We start from the raw sequence: 23,215 nt of genomic DNA on the forward strand, positions 1-23,215 counted from the left end.
GTTATTGACTTACATAATAGTGTGTTAAATGGCCTTCAGTGAGTCCACACCCATGAAGTGGATGTTTCTACTTTTGACCACAAGGTGTCAAAGCTGTGCAGCTTACATCATGCAGAACATTGTTATTGTAATTTTATTCCTTGGAGACTGCTGTGAAATATATGATGTTAGCGTTGCTTACTGGCTTTAGATCATGTTTGATTAAAGTTGTAACTTGGCAAGTTCACATCAGGTACCTCTTAGTAGCTGAAATATCCTGGTATTCACAAAAGAAAAGTATTGTACTCTATGTAATTCATTATTTCCCAAAACCTACTTTAGTCTAAATTTGTTTAACAGGACAAAATGCTCTGCGGATTCTTGTGTACTCTGTGCTACGTTTATGTTTCCCCCCTGAATGTTCTCTCTGAGGCAAATCATGTCAAGTGGGTTGGTCTGTGTTTGCATGCCAGGATCCAGGTGTCCACTGCAGTTCAGTATCATGCAGACATTTCATTCTTTAAACTACTTCTCATTTACACTCTCCCCTACTCTCCCTCTCTCTGTCTTAGTCTTGACTGTCTTGCATTGGATTATTAATATCCCTCTTGCACATGGCATCGACTCAGTTGTTGGTCACTTACAGGAATATTACAGTAGACTTTCAGCTCTGATTGAGATCGCAGTGATTTCAGAACAAGCATGCATCTGTCTGACTAATGCACTCTGTGAAATAATGACGGGGAAAAAAAAAAAAAAAAATAGCTAATATAATTTTGCATGCACTCGAACACGCTGACAGGTAGCGTCTCTGATAAAGCCAACACCTGCTGCTGTCAGTCTCACGCAAGCCCTTGAGCAGTCGCTCCAGAAGCGATTGGGCCTGTTTCCTCTTGATTTTGGAAGGGTAGCAGGGCACGTCAGGAGAAAGTATTGAGCCTTAGTCACAGCGTACTGCTTTGTCTAATTTTTATATGTTGCCAGCAGATTCACATGTATAAACTGAACACTGCTTTTATATCATATTCTTTTATACGCCCGGTTTTGCCGAAAGTATCACGAATCGGTTTCCGTCTAGACAACAGGGGTTGTTTTGGGAACATACTGTACGTGCTTTTCTTATATCAGCGGGCTAATATTTTAATATGAACTCATACAAACTGAGAGTATTTACAGTGTGTGTGTGTGTGTGTGTGTGCGCGCGCTGTTTCCCTATGGCTGGGTTCACTGTTAAAGTCTTGAATTACAGACACTGGCCATTGTTCGATCATGCCTGTACAGATAAGAAGTTGATTTCATTATTGTTGTAGTCTTCACAAATGGGCTCACACTGTATTTTCAACGGGGGCAGTGTGGTGTTTACGTTAGCATAGCCGGTGACATAGCACTGCTGTCAGGCGTGTCTGTGCATATTTTGTTTGTTTTGCCCTGATTCACAGTCACCGTCTCTTTGTGCCACGTCTCTTGTTCTGTCACTCACTCAACACATGATTCACTCATGTCAGTCGGTCTCTGTTGTTATAACATTGTCATTGCAAAAATAAACTGTAACACCCAAGGCTATAAATCATATGATCATTTTCCTGAAATATAACATGCGCAGACATCATTTAATACTGCAGTAATACCGCTCAATATTTTGACCATAAGCTGGCCATAAATAGAAGCAGGAGTTTGAACTGTGTTTGCTGTCAGGTGACTTTGACCTTTAGGGAAACTTCATGAAGTTCAGATATTGTGAGCTCACGGTGACACGGTTATATTTAGTGGAGCTGTGTGGTGGCATTATATTCAATCTTTCGCATCCTACTTATTTCAAAAGTATCGATACACGCACCTCTGCAGTTGGGCTTGTGCCACACTTTGTCGGGCAATGTTATCGTCTAAGTGTTGTGATGGTTTTACACGGTGAATCACTTCCTAGTCAGAGCATTTGCCCCCTTGTGAACTGCGGCGGTGGTGATCTGCTCAGATAATAGTGTTTGTTCAAACCATTGTCCTTACGCCCCACCTCTGGCTTTGCCATTGTACGTGGCTTGATTAATAGACAAAGTGAAAGCACTTTGTTGTCCAGCTCGGATTTGCCTCTGCTTCTGCCGCTCTCGTTGACCCACGCTGTTCTGTTTTTCAAAGCCCCTCTGACCGGCTGGGACTCTGTCTGGTTCGTGCAGCCAAACTTGCTGAGCCAAAATTTCTCACAGCATAATAGGTGGCCATCAGCTGGCATCCTCTAGCACTTTAAACCTTGTCCTCCCTTCACCCCTCGTCCCAGACACAAATATTAGGAAACCCAAGTAGCGGCTGTGACATGCGCATGTTTACTGTAGATGAAGCAGACCAGCCGGCCCCAAGAACAGGTCTGTCCACAAGTCTTTTTCATTCTTGCTCAGCTGAGGGCTGCGAACACGTGGGGCACGTCTGTATGTGCATTTATGGTGTTTGTGCTGGATTAGCAAAGCCAGAGAAATGTTTCAAAGGTCAGAAAGGATTCCAGTGTCAGAGGAGAGACCCAAGAGAGAGCGAGCGAGCCAGAGAGAAATACAGTGAGAGAGAGGGGGAGAGAGAGAGAGAGAGAGAGAGGCTGACCAGTTCTCAGCTGGGAGTCTCTGAGAGTCAACGAAAGGGAAAAGCCAACTCTGCTCTGGGTGAAGCCGAGGTTTATGTCTGGCTGCCAGGCTGTTTGTCACCGCGCATTGTGCGCTGGTTGCGCAGCGTGAACATGGCTTTCTGTCAGCGGGATACTGGCTCTTCGGATCAGCTGGACCTCACCCGATACTCTGCCTGAAAGCGGCTCTGACACGGTCGATGGGGAAGAGACTATTTGACTGTCAGCCATGGGAAACATCTGTGGCTGTGTTCGAGGCCCTAAAGAGGAATGTTATGTTGACCCCAAGAAAGCCCCTCTGAACCCTGAGTCTAAAGAGCAAAAAGGTCGACGCTATTTTCAACGGAAGAAGAGGAAATCCGGGGAATTTCAGCCTGCTGGATCTCTCAGGAGTCGTGGAAGTGAAGCCATTGCAAGTGGGGACATCTGTGACAGTGCCGAGCTTCAGGATGGCCCGGATGGGAGCACAGGGGGGAACCAAGAATTGCTGGATAAACCATCAGAGGTGGAGAATCCTCTACTCAGGCAGGACAGCATCAGCAAAGGCGTCTATGTCGGAGAGGTACCAGTTTTAATCCTCAGAGATCGTAATAATCAGCCTCTCGGCAAGAGGTTAGCGTACAGGCTGGGAAGGTTTTCCACAGAGCAGACAGACGGTGACAGAAGCAGGTCCTTTGTAGAAGAAAAGCTTCGTTGTATTAACACAACGTCCAGAGGTGTCTCAGCCAAGGATGGCCTGCTGGTGAAGAAGCTGCTACAGCGCCAGTTGAGGAGGGCTGTGAGCTTTGGAGCAGTGGAGCACATGCTACGGACTCTGAGGGGTAATGACAGACCTGGGAGTGAGGAAAGGTTTGCCAAGATTATATGGGACTCTCAAGCACACAGGAGGAGGAGACGGAGGGCCTACACCTGCTCTGGTTACGTAGAACATCCTCCAGCTCCTGCCAAATGTATTTCCACGCAACTCGAGGTAAACCAAGAACGTGTTATTTATAGCATTTACGTGTGTGATTCATGATGGATTAATAAGGGGTTCGACTGGGGTATAATGTAATTTGAACATTGCAAGTGCGGTGTGTAAATAATGGTATTTAAGTACTACAGTGAAAACATATGCTAGAATAAAGAAGTTGCTCATTTTGTTAAACTACTTAACCCATTACCTAATTTTATACCCTAATTATATCTCAATAATGTATTTACACCACAAAGGCTTGTTTTAATTGTCCTAATTACTGATCTCACTAGAATAGTTATATTTGTTATGTAGTTACAGTATGTTTGATATTATAGTGGATATATTCTTTATATTTTCTACATTAATGGCTGCCACTCCTTGTATGTAAATCGGCACAAAATGCTGATGATGTCTGGTTGATAATTACAAATATCTCAGGGCGGTTATTGGTTATCTGCATTTTGAATCTAATGTGTCAATTTTGTTTGTAAAAAAAAAAAAAAAAAAAAAAGAAAGAAAAAAAAAGCACCTTTATTATCTTAGAAACATGTTTATGTTTCCATGATGGCTTTGTTTTATCCCAGTCTGATTGGATCTGTTTTATTTTTATTTTTTTATTGTGGTGTGGTATGGAAACCTCATCCTGTCCAGCAGAAGTCAGGTTCAGCTCTTTAACTTATTTACTCAGCGTGGTCGCAGGAGGGTTGAGCCTATGCTGTCTTGAGCTGTTCATCATCCCTTGTTCAAGATGTCTCAGTTACTGCCAGAGTTGTCATTTCAGGATCCCTGCTGAATGGACTAAAGGACCAAATCAACCTTGTGTCTGTGGCTGTTGGCCTGTTGTGTAGAAATGTTTCAGGTTTTCTACAGGATGGTGATATTTTTTGTGTGTGTGTAAACTTTGTCCAAGCTTTTTGTTGTAGAGCTGCGAAGATTAGGCGATTAATTGATTAGTTGATTGGAAGAAAATGAATTGGCAATTCATTTGACAACTGATTGTGTGATGATTTGATGTGTGATAGTAAATAAATTATCATTGGGTTTTGAAATGCCGGTTGAATAAAACAAACTCGGGTCAGGAAGATTCTGATGGACGTTTTTCACTTTCTGATTCATTGAGAAAAAGAAGTGGCAGATTAATCTTGTGTGTTGTATGCGTGACTGTTACTGCTTTTCTGCTTTCCACTGTTGTTTTCACGATTGATGGTGATATTTTTCTGTGATATGGGAAACAGGAACAAACTCTTCAAGATGTATTGCATGGCAAACAGAATTATTTCCGGCCGCTTGACATGCGTATTACCGGAAAATAAAGTACAAAGGCCTGAGGCTTGTTAAGATGTCTTGAATTGTAGTATGGTGTTCTGTCGCAGGATGACCCTCCCTTCCACAATAGCTTCATAAAGAGCAGCAGGAGCATCTGGCTCCATTGAAAGGTCCAAGGACGTCTTTTGTTCCTGTGGCCAACGTTGACGCGGTTACCTTTTCATTCATAGTGCGCTGCAGTTACCTATGCTTGCTATTGTCTGCATACAGTTTACTTTGGCACATTTTCACTCTTGGTATTTACGAGCTTGCGTTTCATCCTGTTATCAGCTACATACTTGGTTTTTCACTGACTCTTACTGTTGTTGCATTGATTCTGTGTATATGTCTCTGTCTGTGGTGGCAAACCAGTTTCCCTGCTGGGGATTAATAAAGTTCATCCTATCCTCTCCTACCTGACGTGGCGCTGTTTCTTTTACGTCATCGTGCTCTTCATCCGTTTCGTGTGCTGTAAAGCTGTTGGGTGATTTATTACACGGCTCTATCTTTTAACTTGCTCGCTGAAATTTTCCGTGTTTAAAGTACGGACAGAGCTTTTCATGTGTTGGATGAAGAACCTCTGATTCTTGTCAGATGTGAAATAAAATACATCTATATTTTATTATTTACAGGAATATTTCTCTGTATGATAAACCCTAACTTTAGGTTTAACATGTTGCTCCTTTGCTGAGTCATAGTGGTGTTGATCCTTTGCTTAGTCATAGAGGTGTTGATTCAACGCATTAGTTTTTTATTACAGCTGTAATTTGTGTTGCTGTCACATTTTCTGATATTGTTACCACTCCTGCATATCTTGCTTTTTATATCATAAAATAGACAAATTGGTGAAAGGTAAGGTCTTTTCTGTGTCTCTCGACCAAGCGGCCTTACCTGCACATTTTCACGTCAGCACATTTTGAAACACTTTTTTCTTTTTCTCTTGGCGACAGATCTCGGAGATCCATGTGACAGGGGAGTCCGAGGACATGACAGCCAAGGAGAGGCTGCTGCTCTGGTCCAAGCAGATCACAGATGGCTATGTAGGCGTCCGATGTGAAAACTTCACAACCTCCTGGAGGGATGGGAGGCTATTCAACGCCATCATTCATAAATACAGGTACACACAAAGATTTTACTTTTATTCCTTCAGCTCTAATGTGTTGTTTTCCCAGTGTTACCTTGTCATTATTGTCTCGTCATACTTTGCTTACAAGTCTCTTTTTCTCTCTCCGTCTCTTTCTGTTGTAGGCCAGACCTTGTTGACATGAGCCGCGTGTCCACACAGACCAACAGATCAAATTTAGAGCACGCGTTTGGTGTAGCCGAGCAGCTGGGGGTGGCCAGGCTGCTGGACCCTGAGGGTGAGACCCATATATACAGTCGTGTTTGATTTGGCTCCAAAAAAAAAAAAAAAAACACACACCTCAAATCATGTTGGAGTGAAGCTCGGATTTTGGCTTGAGGAGTAATTCCACTGAGTACAGCTCATATGTGACCCTTTTCTTTTTTTTTCACCTCATTCATCAGACGTAGATGTTCAGACACCGGATGAAAAATCAGTCATCACATACGTCTCAACGCTGTACGACGCCTTCCCCAAAGTACCTGACGGTGTTGAGGGAATCAATCCTAATGTAAGTCGATGGCGTCCGTCCCTCAGCAACTCCACCCAGAGTGAAAGTGCTGAGAAGTGTTTTGTTGCTGATGATCCTTTTGATCTGAACAGGATGTGGATATCAAATGGGTGGAGTACCAGAACATGATCAAATACCTCAGCCAGTGGATCAAACACAATGTGGCCATAATGTCAGACAGATCATTCCCCAACAGCCCTGTGGAACTCAAGGTATCGTACCGCAACAAATAAACCCCATTTTGTAGATTTTAGTCATTATTATTAACTTTTAATTTACCCCTTGAACTTCAGCTGTCTCATTTTATAGAGCGCTTAGAATCCGCATGTAATGCCTCAAAGGAGAAGGATAATTGCCGGCTTCAAAAGTTTATCTGCTGTAACTGAGACTTAAAGTGATATTGATGGATGTGAGGGAGCAGCAGCATCCGTTTGCTGCAGGAGATCGATAGCCTCTAACAACGACGGCACTTTAACGCAGTTGATTTCAAGACGAGTAGAGAGTGTGGACTAATATTGACAGATCTTCCTCCTAGTTAATATCTATTCTGATTCTTTGTGGTACAAAAAAACCCAAAAAACTACATTTTCAGCGTAACCTCTGCTTTGTTTTACAGGCACTTTATACACAGTATCTGCAGTTTAAAGAACACGAAATCCCACTGAAAGAGAACGAGAAGACAAAAATCAAAAATCTCTACAAGATGCTCGAGGTATGTAAACGCAAAAACAGCAGAGCATGCCGCTTATATTTCCCATTGCAGCGTTGATAGTCTTAAACGATGTTATAATGACAAAATCTTATGTTTGCGGTGTCGATTTCAGATGTGGATCGAGTTTGGACGTATTCAGTTGCCCCCGGGTCATCACCCCAACGATGTGGAGAAGGAATGGGGAAAATTAATTGTTGCCATGCTGGAAAGAGAGAAGAGCCTGAGGCCCGAGGTGGAGAGGTATGCAGAGGCACTGAGCATATTAACACTTTATCTGTCCTGGCCTATCATAATGTGATTGAGAGAGTAATGTTTAGTGTTTGTTTTTTTTTTTACCTAATATTATGGGTTATTTATCTACCAAAGATCACTATTTCACTAACGCTATTTATTACGTAACTGGTGCTTAATATGACGACATGTGTGTTTGAGGCCACACACTGGGATCTAAGCCGTGAAACATTTGGATAATGTGCTGTTTATCTCAGTGAAATGTACGGTATATAGATAAAGGAGCAAAGATGCTACATGAGTCAGCATAACATTTTGTGAGGCCGGAGTGCTCCAGTGTCGTATTGCAAGCTCACTAATGTCTCTACTGAAAGCAGACACAGACGGACGGTGTCTCATGTTAGTGTTTTATGAGTGTGATAGAAATCCCCTCACTGAGCTGTTGCCCTCTATGATAAGGTTCCTATCAACATATCTATGTTGTGCGCAGTGTTGCCGGGTTAGATTTACTGCAGCCAAAGTGCGCAGTTTGTTCCACTGTAACAGATGATTTGCAAAAATCATTAGGAAGCAAATGAATCTTCATTCATGAACTGCAGAACGTTAAAGCAGTTGCTCCGTGATGGATCTAGTGTCTAGTTACTTTGAAAAGGCAGAAACTTACAAAGGTTACCAACATAAAAGGTGGATTTCACGTCACAGCCTGCTTGAATCAAAGATGTTTTCTGATATAATACAGGGTGACAACTTTCTAATGGCAAGCTTGGTCAAGTTTTTGAACTCTATTTGGTGTTCTCTTTCCATCAGCGTTTGTTTGCAGAGGCGATCTTATTTCTATGGAAACTGTCTGTTAACAATAGTTTACACAAGTTTACATCTCCGTTCCTGCTTTTGTGGTTTATAAACACATCATATTTACAGCATTAATGCTAGGTGTGGTGAAAACTGGCATTAAGTGCAGTTTGGCAGTTCTTTTATACAGTCTCAGCTCTTATAAAGGAGTACTGTCTCAACCTGTTATTTAATTTTTATCCCCTCAGGGCAGCATATTATGTCAGGGTGGGATTCATTTTACACGCTCCTTACCTGGCTGCGACACTATAAATATCAGGAGGTTGAAAGTCGTTCCATCAGTTCAGACTGCGAACGCTTTGCAGTCGAACTGTAAAGGTGAGCTCGAGGCTGGGTTTTCTTCCAGAGGGATCTTTAAGATGAGAGAAGGTGATCGTTTCAGCGGCTGGGAGTGGCAATAACTGTTTAGAAGTAAGATGGCCTATTTTAGCGGGATCTCATCTGTTAGCAACAGCAGCTTCACCAGCTGTGGCTCCAATGACAGCGTCCTCACTGAGCCTTTCCGAATTAACAGCTCAGTCTTTCTCAATAACAGCATTGCCTATGGATCCAGGTGAGGTTACAGTGTGCGTGCGTGGCTTTTGTGAAGCTTTTTAGTTCTTATCGAAAGTGATAACATATATTTTGTTTCCGTCATTATTTTTTTTTTTTTGCAGGCTTGAGATGTTACAGCAGATTGCCAACCGGGTCCAGCGGGACTGTGTTAACGGGGAGGATAAGCTGGCGTTGGCGCGGACGGCCCTGCAGTCTGTAAGTTTTCTTAGAAGTTATAACAAAATATAACTGAGTGTACGTTGTTTGTCTTGAGTTTTTAAGTCTGGTTTTTTTCCCCATCTGCTCAGGATGCAAAACGTCTTGAGTCAGGAATTCAGTTCCTGCATGAAGCAGAGATTGCTGGCTACTTGTTAGAGTGCGAGAATATCCTCAGACAACAAGTGGTGGATATCCAAATTCTCCTGGATGGGAAATTCCCCTTTGCGGATCAACTAGTCCAGAGGTACAAAATTAGATCCCCTTGCAAAAATAACACACAGAATATTCTCATACGTTACGATGACTCATATTGTTGTTCCTTTTTCAACACAGGGTATCTAAACTCCGGGATGACCTTCTAACCCTGAGAGCTGAGTGTTCCTCTGTGTACAGCAAAGGCCGAACTCTGACAACAGAACAAACCAAAATGATGATCTCTGGCATCACACAGAGCCTGAACTCTGGCTTCTCCCAGAACATCAGCACAAACCTGACACCAGCCCTCACTCCTGCACTCACCCCAGGGGGGTTAGGTACCCCTGGTTCCACATTCACCTCTAGCCTTACACCGTGCCTGACCCCGTCCTTGACCCCCACCTTGACCCCCGGCTTGCAGCCTGCTTCAGTCCAGAGCTACATGGGGGGCGGTGGCGGCATGGACCCAGGCAGCCTCAGGCATTTGAAACACATGCAGATCCGCAAGCCCTTACAGAAATCCTCACTGGCAGACCCCAACATGACCGAGGAGGAGGTCAACATGAAATATGTTCAGGACCTGCTGAACTGGGTGGAAGAGATGCAGGTGAGCTGCCAACACCAGTTTATTTATAATGTACCGTGGCTTTGATTGTAAAATAAGATACTAAATATTTTGAATTTGTTTTTTTTTTTCTTCTCCTTTCCGTCTTAAAAGGTGCAGCTGGACCGTTCAGAGTGGGGATCTGATTTGCCAAGTGTGGAGTTGCATTTAGAGAACCACAAAAGTGTACATAGAGCCATTGAAGAATTTCAAATGAGTCTTAAAGATGCCAAACTGAGTGAAGTAAGGATTTTTTAGTTTCTTTCTGTTTTATAATCAAAACTAAACTCTAATGAGTTTGAATTTAGTTGCTCCATTCTCTGAATTAAATCTTAAATCCTGAAGAGGAAACTAAAAATACAACAAAAACATGTTCTTTTTTTCTCTCAGATTCAGATGACCATTCCCCTGAAGCTAACTTATTCAGACAAACTGAACACACTAGAAAAGCAGTACGAGAGGCTGTTGGTAAGTTCGCAGAAGTCACAATCTAAAATCTGTGCTGCTGTGGAAATGCTCGTTGTCGTCTGAATACACGGATGCCTGCTCGTTTCAGAGCTGTTCAAGAGAGCGACAGAGCCACCTGGAAAGCCTGCACGACTTTGTGTCTCAGGCGACTCAGGAGCTCATCTGGCTGAACGAGAAGGAGGAGGAGGAGGTCGCCTTTGACTGGAGCGATCGCAACAGCAACATCTCCAAGAAAAGAGACTACCATGCCGTAAGCGTCTTTTAATGAACTGTAATCTGTGAAATCCCCCCCGTGCAGACAGAGTAACAAAGACTTGCTCGGGCACTTGTTTTGGTTGTAGAGGATTGGCTGCGTTTCAGCTGCATTCATTTAAGCAAACAATCGTGTCAGTGAAGGGATTTGTCTTCACATTGTGGCCGGAGTGATTAGCCTCACGCTCAGCCGTGCGAGGCAGGATATGAGATCGTCTGAGAGGATGGAGTGAATGGTCACTTGCCGCAGCTGGATGTCAGAGATACTCAGCTTAATTTCTTTATACAGGACCTGATGAGGGAGCTGGATGAAAAGGAGGACACGATCAAGTCTGTGCAGGACAAGGCAGAACGCCTTATGCACAAGAACCACCCAGCCAAACTAACTATTGAAGTAAGCCCTTTTTTTTTGTTTTTGTCTCTCTGTTCTCAGCGCTGCGGTCAGCATGACAATTACATTGGGAACAGCGGTAGAGTCTCCACCCTGCATACAGCTGCCGCACTATGATTAAAAGATTGTGAAGTCCTGTTTCAGCTTGTAATTTTCCAGCTATTACACCTGGATATTGTGTGTTTATATTTTTTCTGCGTCACTTCTCTTCCAGGCGTACAGAGCCGCCATGCAGACGCAGTGGAGCTGGATTTTACAGCTCTGCTCGTGCGTGGAACAGCATCTCAAGGAGAATGCTGTTTATTTTGAGGTGAGCTGCTGCTTCGTTAATGCAGAAAAGACGCTTTTGTTAGACGCAGACGATTTCTCATTCTTATCCCCTGTGCAGTTTTTCAGTGATGCCAAAGAGTCCATAGACTACCTTAAGAGCCTGCAAGATGCCATTCAAAGGAAATACAGCTGTGACCGAACGAGCAGCCTGCACAGACTGGAGGACCTCATTCAGGAGTCCATGGTAAACTGATGGAAAGATATAAAGTGTGCATGTATGTGAAGGTAAATAAAGGAAAGAAAAAAAAACATTGCACTGGTGTTGTGTGTCCCTAGGATGAGAAAGAGCAGCTCCTTCAGTACCGCAGCACGGTGGCTGGTTTAGTGGGCAGGGCCAAAAACATTGTGCAGCTCAGACCCAGGAACCCTGGGAGCCCTGTGAGATCCTCCCTCCCTGTAAAAGCCATCTGTGATTATCGTCAAATAGAGGTACAGCTTTCCGCGCTGTATTGCGCCACATTTCATTTCAGTTTATTTCAAAGTGTCATACAAAATCTGTACCGTGTGTCTTATCCCCACTCTTTCAGATCACTATTTACAAAGAAGACGAGTGCGTATTGGCCAATAACTCTCACCGGGCCAAGTGGAAAATCATCAACCCAGCAGGGAATGAGGCCATGGTGCCCTCTGTGTGTTTCACTGTGCCTCCACCCAACAAAGAGGCTGTTGATATGGCAACAAGGTGAGGCACTGGGGTTCATTTTGTGCGTTGAGTTTCCTACACTGCAATTACACTAAATATAAAGTTGACTCGAGAGTTCAAATGCCCCTGAATGCGCACGTTGCGGTGACCCGGCTGAGTTGGGATACATTATTAATGCCTCTTGCCTCATCCTGCAGAACTGAGCAGTTATACCAGAATGTCCTGGCGCTGTGGCACCACTCCCACATCAACATGAAGAGCGTGGTGTCCTGGCATTATCTAATGGCTGATATACGAGCCATTCGCAACTGGAACGTGGCCTCAGTATGTTTGTTTTTTCCTTTTACGACTCTTCTCGATAATCAGATACATTTTTGATGATCATTCTAATAAACATGTTCGTGTTTGTTTTATTTCCACTTTCATTTCGCTAACTAATCCAGATAAAGACCATGTTGCCAGGTGAGCATCAGCAGGTCTTGAGCAACCTACAGTCCCACTTCGACGAGTTCCTGGAAGACAGCGAGGAGTCTGAGGTGTTCACAGTGGCAGACTGCGCCCAGCTCGAGAGAGACGTCGCAGCCTGCAAGGACTACTACCAGGAACTGCTCAGATCTGCGGAAAGAGGCAAGGCTCCGATTCCCTTTCAGTCCCTCCCAACAAGGAGCTGCTGCTGTAAAACTGAACACAGCGACGCGATGGAAACACATGGCACTTTAAGCCATTTAAGCCTTAAATCAGTTTCTATAGAGATGATTGGCTTTGCTGTGAAGTAAAGCAAACACTGGGACGTTGTTAGTGTGTGGTCATGGGTTTTTGATAGGGTGGGATACCTGGAGAAAAAAATACTGAATACTTTTAATGTTATGTTGTGATATTACATAGATCTGTGTAGATAAACAGAGACACATTCATTTACATAGATGCACCTCCCCTTTTCACAAAAAGGTTCTCATCTTATTTCCTTCATTTGTGTATGACTTCACCTCATTGCAAAAGGCCCTATAATGATGCCACCTAGAGGTGAACTTGTTACTGCCAGCTCATGTGTGAGTCAACACTGTACGCAGGATTAACACTCCCTTTGTTTTATCATGTGTAATTGTCTGTAGTTGTGATTTTCAGACGGAGACAAACTTTGGCATTGGCAGTTTTAAAAAAAATACAACAAAATCATCTTGTCACTGTTTGAAACTCCAAAGAAATGTCATGCTCTCATGTTAGTGTTCTTACCAAGTATATTTTCTCTGTAACAGAGGAACACGAGGAGTCTGTGTACAACAATTACATCTCAGAAATACGCAACTTCCGCATGCATCTGGAGGCCCATGAAGAACACCTGATCAGGCAAATCCGCACGCCACTCGAGAGGGATGACCTGGAGCAGAGTCTGCAGCGCATCACGGAGCATGAGGTACACGTCTGGGTGTCAGTAATTAACACGTAACACATTGAAGAACTTACTGGTGTTGTTACATTAATGATGATTTTCTTACATTCCACCACCCAGAGGAAAACAGCAGAGCTGAATAAACTGAAGGAGGATCTGGATGTCATGAAGGAGAAGTGTGAGCTGTTCCTCAGACAGGCGGCAGGTTCCCCGTCTGTGCCGACGCTTTCGTCCGAACTAACCGTCCTCGTTCAGAGCATGAGCCAAGTGTACTCCATGTCTTCCATTTATATGGACAAGTAAGACATTCCTTTCATTGTCCCCAAAGAATTATAGTGGCATTTAGTAGATGAATTGAAGACACGCTCCTCTTTTCTTTTTTTTCTTCTTTCACAGACTGAAAACTGTGAGCTTGGTGGTGAAGCACAGCCAGAGTGCAGAGGCACTAGTTAAAGCCTATGAATCCAAACTCTATGAGGAAGATGCCATGAACTCTGATGTCAAGTCCATTGAGACTGTCATTTCAACACTTAAGGTAATGCACTGTTTGGGTAAAACCCTTCGCCGACATTGGCAACGTTTTCAGTTCTTTTTGAGTGATCGCTTGTCCTTCTGATCATAGCAATGGCGGACAGAGATCGATGAGCAGCAGGAGGTGTTCCATGACATGGAGGATGAGCTGCAGAAAGCACGAGTGATCAGTGACCGCATGTTTAAGGCCCACAATGAGCGTGACTTTGACCTCGACTGGCACAAGGAGAAAGCTGATCAGCTGAGTGAAAGATGGCAGAACATTCACTCCCAGATTGACAGCAGGTTAGTGTTTTTTTTTGGGGGGGGGGGTTGTGGAGATTTTTTTGCTTTATAAGACTAAAATTATATCATATGTGTGCAAGTATTACAAAGATAAGAATTTCTCATTGAGGTTATTCATTCATTCTCAGACTTCGGGACCTGGATGGTATCAACAAATCTCTGAAACACTACAGAGACTCTTACAGCAGCCTCGACGAATGGGTTACAGAAATGGAAGAAGCACAGCGAAAGGCTCAAGAAAATAAACCTGAGGATAGCAAGGCACTGGCTGAGCTCTTAAACAAACAAAAGGTAGAACAAGATTGAACTTCTTCTTCACACTGAGATGAAGACACGATATGATGTATAAATATATATCTAAATTGTGTCTTTGTTTACCAGGTCCTTGTTGCTGAAATTGAACAAAAGCAGAGCAGAATGGATGAGTGCCAGAAGTACTCAGAGCAGTACTCATCTGCCATTAAGGTAAATTCATTTACTTCAACTTATTTAAACTCATTTTGAAAGTTTTTCTTTAAACCCCTCTTCAACCTGCAGACCCATAGGTATTTTCTGATTTTTATGACAGTTTGTTACATTTTATAATACGTATATAAAATATATAAACGTATATATAAAATTAGCTGTTTTGTTGAGGGAGGACCATGCAACAATCTAAACAAAGAAATTGGTATATTTGAGAAAAAAAACAAAAAACAACCTTTTAACCAAACACATAACTCTTTTTTTTAGGATTATGAGCTCCAGCTGATGACCTTCAGAGCGATGGTTGACTCCCAACACAAATCTCCCCTGAAGAAGCGGAGGATGCAGAGCTCTTCTGATGCCATTCAGCAAGAGGTAAATCTATGATTAAACTCTGGCAGGGGATTTGTGCTCTATGCACAGTAGATGCTCAATGACACACTTGTTTTTCTTGTTTAATTTTCAAAGTTCATGGATCTGCGAACCCGCTACACTGCTCTTGTGACTCTCATGACGCATTATGTGAAGTTTGCCAGTGAAACACTGAAGAGAACCGAAGAGGAGGAGGTGAGAGATTCCTACTTACACTTATTAACATTTACATTGGCTTATGCAGCACATTTTAGACTGTTGGGGCTTTGCGGCTGCTGAAATTTATAATGCCAAATTGAGCTTCACCTTCTTCACCTTTGCATGGTTCCTAGATGTTCTGTTTTGCACCAACATGTTTTACTACCTCACTAAGAGACCTCCAGTATTTTTCCTCGTTACCCCTCTTGACTTCTTGACGTCCTCTTAGGGTTGCATCCTTGAGTTATATATATATGGTCACCTCATCATGAGTGAAGATAATTTGCTTCATTGCTCTAAAGAAGCAAAGAAAATGCGGAAAAGCGATGCATGTCTGCACGCAGAGTGACCTCTTATCGCTGGTGATGGGGACTTGCTGGGAGGAGAAAGCAGCTTTTGTCATTCTTTGACAGAAAGTCTTTCTCGTGTTGGCCTTTCTGTGGGAAAATACAGCTTCTCCAGGAGTTTGTCTAGTATTTTGTGCGTATTTTGCCTAGTATTGGTGCTGAGACGTATTCTCACACCTGTTTTCTGAAAATCCGACTGTTACAAGTTTGAGATCAGGGAGGGAAAAGATGAAGTGATCAAATTTGTAACAAGTGCTATTAAAATAATACATCTAGGATCTTGTTGTTAAATGTGGTGAATGTTAAAATTTTCAACCTTCCACAGTATTTTTGGTTAACTAAAAAAATCACGCAGTCTTGAAATTGCAAATTCCTGGAGAGATTGCTTAATATTGCTGCAGCGCTCTGGTAAGAAGTAACGTTTTCATGCAATTTATTTATTTATTTTTAACAATTTGTAATTAAACATGAGGCAGTGGATGACTTATTTTCTTTGTATTATAGAACAGAAAAGCTTTTGAACGAGCAGAGAGTGCAAAAAGGACAGAGAGCATGGAGCTCCAAAAAGCTGCAGGGGAAGTAGAGATTAGTCAACTTAAGCGACGAGTCCACGAACAGGAGGCTTTGCTGGCTGAAAGACAAGCGCAGCTGGAAAAGTTGGAGGGGGAAGTAGAGACACAAAAGAAGACAATTTACGATATAAACTTTCAGAAATCGCAGCTTGAGCATGACGTCCATCAGTATCGCACCAAATTAGAGATAGCAGTCACAGACAAAGCTGCCAGTGAGCAGGAATTAAGTCACACAAAACTGTTAATTGAGCAGTCAGAGGCCAAATGGTCTTCGGCTCAGAGGAAACTAGAAGACCTCTTAAAGAAGACAAATGATGACCCAGATCTTGAGAAACAGAGCACCACACTTAAGAGAAAAATAAATGTGGAGGAAGGTACTGAGGAAGAGTTACAAAGTCAAGTCCAGGCTAAAGCAAAGGATCTGGCTCAGCAGCCTTTAGCATTTGACAGTCAGTCAACTGTCAACAGTGAGCCTCAGTCATCTGCGGTTAGAGAAAATGACCGCATTGTGGTGGATGTCCTGCAGCAGAAACTAGAGGAACTAGTCCTGGTCCAGAAAAAAGCAGAAATTGCTGAGGAGAAAGCACAAAGTTATAAAAAGCTGCTGGATGACAGCAATAACAGAGTGAAGAAACTTCAGATGGATATGGAAAGTGAGAGGATAAACATGAGGGAGAAATCAGATGAGCTCCAGCAGGACATACTAAACATGAAGAAATCCATAAATGAACTTCAAGAAGAAATCAAATCTCACCAAAGAGCAAAATCGGCACTGGAACAAACCACTTTCTTCCAAAGCACAGAAGTTGAAGGCCTTAAGGAGCAGCTGAAAGTCACCCAAGGAGACCTGCATAAGAAAAATTCCTCGGAGCAGGAGAATATTTACAAGATTAACAGCTTAGAAGAAGAGGTAGCTTCCAAACAGGCAGTAATAGATCAGCTGAAGTTTAAATGCAATGAGCTGACCAGGACAAATGTCTTGTGCAACAGTGATATTAGAGGCCTTCAGATCCAAACAGAGTCATTAGAAAGAGAGAGATCAGTTTCTGAACAAAAGATAAAGTCTTTGAAGAGTGAGATTGAGAGCTGGAAACAGCAGCTTCAAACTGCTAAGGAGGAAAATGTGTTAATGAAGACATATGAGCAGTCGTCCCAACTCAAATGTAAAAACCTTGAAGCAGAACTCCAAAAAAGTGAATTAGTTGCTTCTCAATTGCAAAAGAGAGTAGATGAGATGAAACAGATAAATATGGAGATGGAAAAGAATCTGAAGAACGTAAGAGCTGAACTTGATCAGGTGACGATGGAGACTGACAGCAAGGATCAGCAAATTAAAATCTTAAAGTCTCAAGTGGAGGGCACCAAATCACAGGTCAGAATTATTGAGGAGGAACTACATAAGAAGTCCCAGAGCTCCCATGACCTTCAAATTAAGATACAGGATTACAGTGAGGAGATTAGGAAAATGACTGAACTGCAGCAGAAAATCAAAGCACTCAATTCAAATATTGCCATTTATGAAGGAGAAATAACAACTCTGAAATCAGAGCAGAACTCAGTGCTTGCCGAGAAGAATTTAATAAATCAAAAAGTCCACATGCAAAATGCTGAAATTAATGATTTGAACATGATGCTAAAGAAAAAGAATACAGAACTGGAAAAAGAATCTGCTGAAAGTCAAAAACATCTGAATAAAGTGAAGGCATTAGAGGATGAGCTTTTCAAACATAAGCACAGTATTAAAGGGTTAACCAGCAGTTCAGAGAAAATGACAGGAAGCCTAAAGCAGGAGATATATGCTCTTCAGAACGATAAGAAAGCAACAGAAAGGAAAGTGGAGAACTTGAATGATAAACTTTCAGAGTTAAGTGTCACCCTACAGCGAACTAAAGATGAATTGGCTACAGAGACCAAAGAAACACAAGTCAAAGAATCCAAAATATTGCAGCTGGAGACTGAGCTTCAGAAACATAAATTGACTATCAAAGAAATAATTTCTAGTTCTGACAAATCTGGGTCAAATATACAGAAAGAAAATGCAATTCTCAGGAGGGAGAAAGTTGAGGTGTTAGAGAAAAACATCTCACTTGGATCTGAGGTCAGAACCCTTAAAGAAAAGCTACAGCGCACCCAAACAGAAGCTGAACAGAAGCAAAGAGAAAACTCTGCCCTTCAGATGAAGTCCCAGCAGAAGGAAGAACAACTGGAAAAGTGCAATAAAATGCTAGAGGAGTTAAAGAGTAAACTCGAACTTCAGAAAGAGGGCTACGAGAGGCAGTTGTTGCTAGTGAAGACTGAAATAGAGAAAAAACTAATTTTACTGCACTCTGAAATCACAAATAACAATGAGAGGTCAAAGCAACAGTCACACAATGCAGAATTAGCAGAAATGCTTAACAAGTATTTCAAACAAGATGTCACACAGACAACAACAGTGCATCAAACCACTGTGGAATCAAAGCAACAACTGGACCAACAGCTGCAACTGCAGATCAATATGGACAAAGTGCAGCAAGAAAGAACAAAGCTCACTCAAGACTTGTCAAAAGCAAAATCACAAATTACCCAACTTGAGGAAGACAGACTTAGACTCAACTCAAAAATAAGTGCTTTGCAAAGCCTTTGTAATGAACAGTCAATGGAGTCAACTAAGTCTAAACAGCTGTTGACAGACCGTGAGTGGAAACTGAAACTAAAGGAAAATGAAGAAAGGTCTCTTCAGGAGCAAATAGAGTCATACGTCAAAGAGGTGAAAAGTCTTCAGGAAAAGCTTTTGACACTGGAGGTCAGGATGAAGACTGAAAACCAGAGGATGAATAAACGGGAAGTCAGTGGAATCAGCCATCAATATGTAGTAACAACGGAGAAAGAACATAATCTTGCAGGACTGAAACAAGTCAAACAAGACAAAACTGAGGTCATTCACAGCCAAAGCCTTCATGATTCAACAACAAAGAAACCTTTGAGTAGTTCTGCTCCTACTCTCTTACAAAAAGACACGCAAAATGTGTTTAAGAGCCAAATCAAACCTGATGAGCGCATGACCGTGACAACACATGGATACATGGCTCTGTGTGGACTAACAGAGCAACCTCATAGCATCACTAAGACAAGAATGTATCAGATCAAAGAAACTTGTGAAACTGTAAACATGTCGGAGAAGAGTTCAGCAGACAGTGATGGAAGACTGAGTGTGATATATTCAACTTCTCAGAAGTTTCCAGAGCTCAAAAGCAACACAAGCATTCAAGACTTAATCAAATTTAAGCTCTTGGATGAAGAGGTTTTGCGTAAGTTTGAGATGGGTCTCATCACGATGGAAGAGGTGCTTGCTCAATATGTTGGCAAACCGACTGCTGTTGCTGGAGTTTATGTGGAATCGAGTAAGAAAAAGATATCCTTCCTAGAAGCTGCGGAGAAGGGCTTCTTAGCAAAGACTTATGCAGTTGAGTTTCTTGAGGCTCAGGCTGCAACGGGAAGCCTTACAGACCTGGCCACAGGGCAAACACACTCAGTTGTTGAGGCTCTGGAGAGAGGTATTATAGAGACAAGCCTGCAAGATAAACTGATAGAGGCTGAGAAAGCTGTTAGTGGCTATATCCATGCTGGCAAAAAGCTGTCTGTGTTTCAGGCAATAGAGGAAAGGATTCTCGATAGATACAAAGGCAAGAAGATCCTTGAAGTCCAGGTTTCCACTGGAGGACTGATCAACCCAGAGATTGGTGTCAGGGTTCCCGCCAGCATTGCTGTTGATCAGGGTCTTTTGAACAAGGAGACTCTACAGGGTCTGTATGATCCAGTCAGTAACCCTAAAGGTTTCCACAACCCTGACACTGGACAGAAAGCATACTACTCTGAAATACTCAAGACATGCCTTTATGACATCGATGGTTGCGTGTTTCTCTTCCCATTTGGTGATAGACATCTAGCTAACACCTCTCCCACAAGTTCTCATAGAGTGTCTGTTGTCAGCAGCAGTTGTGGCATTGAGATGTCAGCGTACGAAGCATTCAAGGGCAAACACATTGACAAGAGGACGTATCTGTTTTTGTCACAGCAGGAAAGTGAATGGCAGGAAAAGTCCATAGTTGACGCCAGTGGAAGCCCACTTCACATCATCGCTGATGTCAAAAGTGGCCGACAACTTTGTCTGGAGTCTGCTCTAAGTCAGAGGTTTCTCGAGACATCTGAGCTTGACAGCTTTCGCCTTGGGCTTCTTAGTGTCTATGAGATTGCAGACCTTATATTTTCAAGAATGGTTGTTGTGGAGGATGTTAACAGCCCTATTGCTGGTCTCTGGGACGTCACTCGGAGGAAGAGGCTGTCAGTTCTTCAGGGTTTTCAACAGGGCTTAACTGATAGAACTACTGCCTTAAGGCTGTTGGAGGCTCAGGCCTGCACTGGAGGTATTTGCGATCCCTTCTCAGGGGAGAAAGTTCTAGTCTCTGAGGCTCTCAAGAGAGGTCTTGTAGATGAGGCACTGAGTCAGCAGCTCCAACAGTTTGAGCAGGCATTTAAAGGCGTAGTTCATCCCAAGACTGCAAAGACTTTGTCTATTTCCCAGGCCGTTCAGGAAAATCTCTTTCCAAAGGATGCTGGTTTCCGCTGTATCGAGTTCCAGCTCCTGACTGGAGGATTGATAAATCCCGAAAATCATGATAGAGTCTCGCTTGAGGAAGTCATTCAGAGTGGCCTTGTTGACAAAGTTACTGTCTCTGTACTCAAAGATGAGAAGTTTCACACCAAAAGTCTCACCTGTCCGAAGACCAAGAGAAGAATCACGTTCAGAGAGGCACTTGAAAGAAGTGTGTATGATTGTCACACGGGGTTAAGGTTACTGGAGGCAACAAAAGTTCTTGGCTTTGGAGCCAAATCAACATTTCATTACGTTTGGGCGTATAGGCAATAAGCATTTGTAAATATGTGGTTGTCCATAGCATAAACTCAAAATCTGCAAATTAGATTTTCTTTGGTTTTATGTTAGGCAATGAAGTTAACCTTGTTTTCTCAGTTCAATGCTGTTTTATGCTTTACACATGTATTATGATACCATGTTTGATGCAACTTGAGCTTTGTGTGTTTTTAGTCTGATTATAGATGTAATTTGACAATGCCCCTCCCTTTTAGGATTCCCACATTGAGTGTTTTTTTTTTTTAACAATCTTGTTGAAAACCCATCTGTTCTGATTGTAGAGGTCTGTTGATGAGGAGAAGAGAGAGCACGGTGATAAAGTTAGCAAACTATTGCACTGGATGTCCAATGTGAAACAGACCCTGAACAATGATGGGAATGCTCTCAAAGATAGCAATGCCAATAAACCCCAGGTAAACAACATGTATTGATTTTTGTGTTTTGAGTATGTCCTGGTTTAATATGCTGCCACATATTTGTTGTACATGAGAGAATGCTTTGTTTTAATGGTGAAGATTATTTTTCTAATCCAAATGATATCACAGCCTTTTGCTGTCACAGTGTGTGATTTCTAATAAAAACTCACTCTACTTTCTAATTCATTTAATCCATTAAATCATTATTTTACACTACACAGCAGGTAGTGGTTATAATGACTTCATATCATATCCCCTGTTCACTTTGTCTCACAAAGGCATGGGTCATATTTTGTATTTTGTGATCTATTATTTCAGACACTTTCAATAGTGATTCAATAGCACCAAATGAATAAGTTGCACAAGCACCTCATACTTCAGAACAACCTCACTGACAAATAAATCGGCCCCACAAATTATAGATTAAAATAAAGCTCAGATTCTGGGCCCCATGTGTCCATGGAAACATGCAGTGTACATACAGAAAACACACAGTCCAAAGCTGACATTATTCAATAGAAATAAAAAAATAAAAAATTCTCTGTTGAGTACAGTACATCAAAATAGCATTGCTATTTTTCTAGAATAGTGCTGAGAAGCTCTTGGTTTGTTAAAATATATTAGTGTAAATAAATTACTATAATTGCTGTGTTACATTTACATTTGCTTATTTGGCATATGCTTTATCCAAGGCAACATATAAGTTAGGGACAACACTGAATTATTAGTATTAGTATTATTAGTATTATTAGTATTAGTAATAGTAGTAAATGTTATGATTTTAGTAGACATAAAAAATTGTCAGTTTTATTCTGGGAGCAATCTATGGGAGCAATTTTTTGTACATTATGCACACAAGAATATAAATATAAAGAATATAAATATAATTCCAAATCAACAATTACAATGTAATAATGACAGCTTTGGACTTCCTATTTTATTTCATTTTATTTTATTTTGATGAATTTTGAAACCATTGAAAGTGTTTCTAATAAAAAAAATATTTAGGCCCACAGCAGTCAAATACAACAAAAAGTATAATATTATTCCTCGAAAATGACCATTGACTCCTCTTTGACAAAGTTGACATTTTATTACATAGATGTTTATTGGATTTCATTCATATATGATGGTATGCCTATATTTAATTTTGTTGCTGCAATATACAGTATAGCCTTAGTCAATAATTGATATATTTGATATAAAAAATCACTTTAAAAATGATATTCAGTCTTAATAACTCTAGTGTATGCATTTGTGTGAGTATTTGTGAGCTTTGCTCTCTGTTGACTGAAATCACACTGACTACAATATTATATGATACCTACTCAAAGAGCAGTCATACAAAAGTAATGAGGGGTCATTGTACTGCATGTAAAGTATTAATATTTCACTGTTTGATGTTCTAGGTGTCAGTCGAGGAAATGGTCACTAAGAAAGAACAAATTGCAGAAGCACTGAGGGCCACACAGATGATGCTGAACAAACACAGTGACAAGTAAGCGAAGCTGCTGCGACTCACATGCGGAATACTTTGTCCACTGTTAAAACTCTCAGCCTCATTGTTCGTTTGTCTTACAGAATGACAGGAGAGGAGAGAGAGAAGGCCCAGGAGCAGCTGAAGGCACTCAACCAGGCATACAATGAACTCTCCCAACAGTGTTCAGATCAGACAACCTCTGCAGAAGAGGTTGGACACTGGGCTCTTTGTTCGACTGAGTGGATTGCATTTGTGTCTTATGATGTGTTAGAAAACAGTGCCACCTGATGTTCACTTGCATGACTAACCTTTTTTCCTCCCCTCTCAGTAGAGTG

At 41.9% G+C, this 23,215-nt stretch overlaps 2 protein-coding genes across 23 annotated transcripts in view; both read left to right on the plus strand.

Moving 5' to 3' along the window:
* The window catches only part of dst (dystonin), a 100,962-nt gene that overhangs the window by 27,758 nt on the left and 49,989 nt on the right, over positions 1–23,215 (plus strand). For all 22 annotated transcript variants that reach the window (XM_056394930.1, XM_056394915.1, XM_056394921.1 and 19 more), the window contains 30 exons: positions 5,798–5,964; positions 6,096–6,208; positions 6,375–6,481; positions 6,574–6,693; positions 7,098–7,193; positions 7,306–7,433; positions 8,933–9,026; positions 9,119–9,273; positions 9,363–9,831; positions 9,943–10,071; positions 10,219–10,296; positions 10,385–10,546; positions 10,838–10,942; positions 11,154–11,249; positions 11,328–11,453; positions 11,546–11,698; positions 11,797–11,951; positions 12,110–12,236; positions 12,356–12,539; positions 13,169–13,326; positions 13,423–13,601; positions 13,699–13,837; positions 13,925–14,118; positions 14,247–14,409; positions 14,500–14,583; positions 14,851–14,958; positions 15,052–15,150; positions 21,266–21,397; positions 22,810–22,898; positions 22,982–23,090. In XM_056394930.1, coding sequence (XP_056250905.1) covers positions 5,798–5,964; positions 6,096–6,208; positions 6,375–6,481; positions 6,574–6,693; positions 7,098–7,193; positions 7,306–7,433; positions 8,933–9,026; positions 9,119–9,273; positions 9,363–9,831; positions 9,943–10,071; positions 10,219–10,296; positions 10,385–10,546; positions 10,838–10,942; positions 11,154–11,249; positions 11,328–11,453; positions 11,546–11,698; positions 11,797–11,951; positions 12,110–12,236; positions 12,356–12,539; positions 13,169–13,326; positions 13,423–13,601; positions 13,699–13,837; positions 13,925–14,118; positions 14,247–14,409; positions 14,500–14,583; positions 14,851–14,958; positions 15,052–15,150; positions 21,266–21,397; positions 22,810–22,898; positions 22,982–23,090 — 4,218 coding nt within the window. The remainder of the gene's footprint in view (positions 1–5,797; positions 5,965–6,095; positions 6,209–6,374; positions 6,482–6,573; positions 6,694–7,097; positions 7,194–7,305; positions 7,434–8,932; positions 9,027–9,118; positions 9,274–9,362; positions 9,832–9,942; positions 10,072–10,218; positions 10,297–10,384; positions 10,547–10,837; positions 10,943–11,153; positions 11,250–11,327; positions 11,454–11,545; positions 11,699–11,796; positions 11,952–12,109; positions 12,237–12,355; positions 12,540–13,168; positions 13,327–13,422; positions 13,602–13,698; positions 13,838–13,924; positions 14,119–14,246; positions 14,410–14,499; positions 14,584–14,850; positions 14,959–15,051; positions 15,151–21,265; positions 21,398–22,809; positions 22,899–22,981; positions 23,091–23,215) is intronic.
* LOC130181125 (desmoplakin-like) lies at positions 15,963–21,297 on the plus strand. The gene has a single exon (XM_056394939.1). The coding sequence runs from the start codon at positions 16,053–16,055 to the stop codon at positions 20,979–20,981; it is 4,929 nt and encodes a 1,642-aa protein (XP_056250914.1). The 5' UTR covers positions 15,963–16,052; the 3' UTR covers positions 20,982–21,297.

Source organism: Seriola aureovittata, chromosome 14 (assembly GCF_021018895.1).
Source record: "Seriola aureovittata isolate HTS-2021-v1 ecotype China chromosome 14, ASM2101889v1, whole genome shotgun sequence".
Classification (NCBI taxonomy): domain Eukaryota; kingdom Metazoa; phylum Chordata; class Actinopteri; order Carangiformes; family Carangidae; genus Seriola; species Seriola aureovittata.

Bases quoted from the DNA above. Each gene is read 5' to 3' on its own strand.
- LOC130181125 (XM_056394939.1), top strand. From the start codon at position 16,053: ATGGAGCTCCAAAAAGCTGCAGGGGAAGTAGAGATTAGTCAACTTAAG.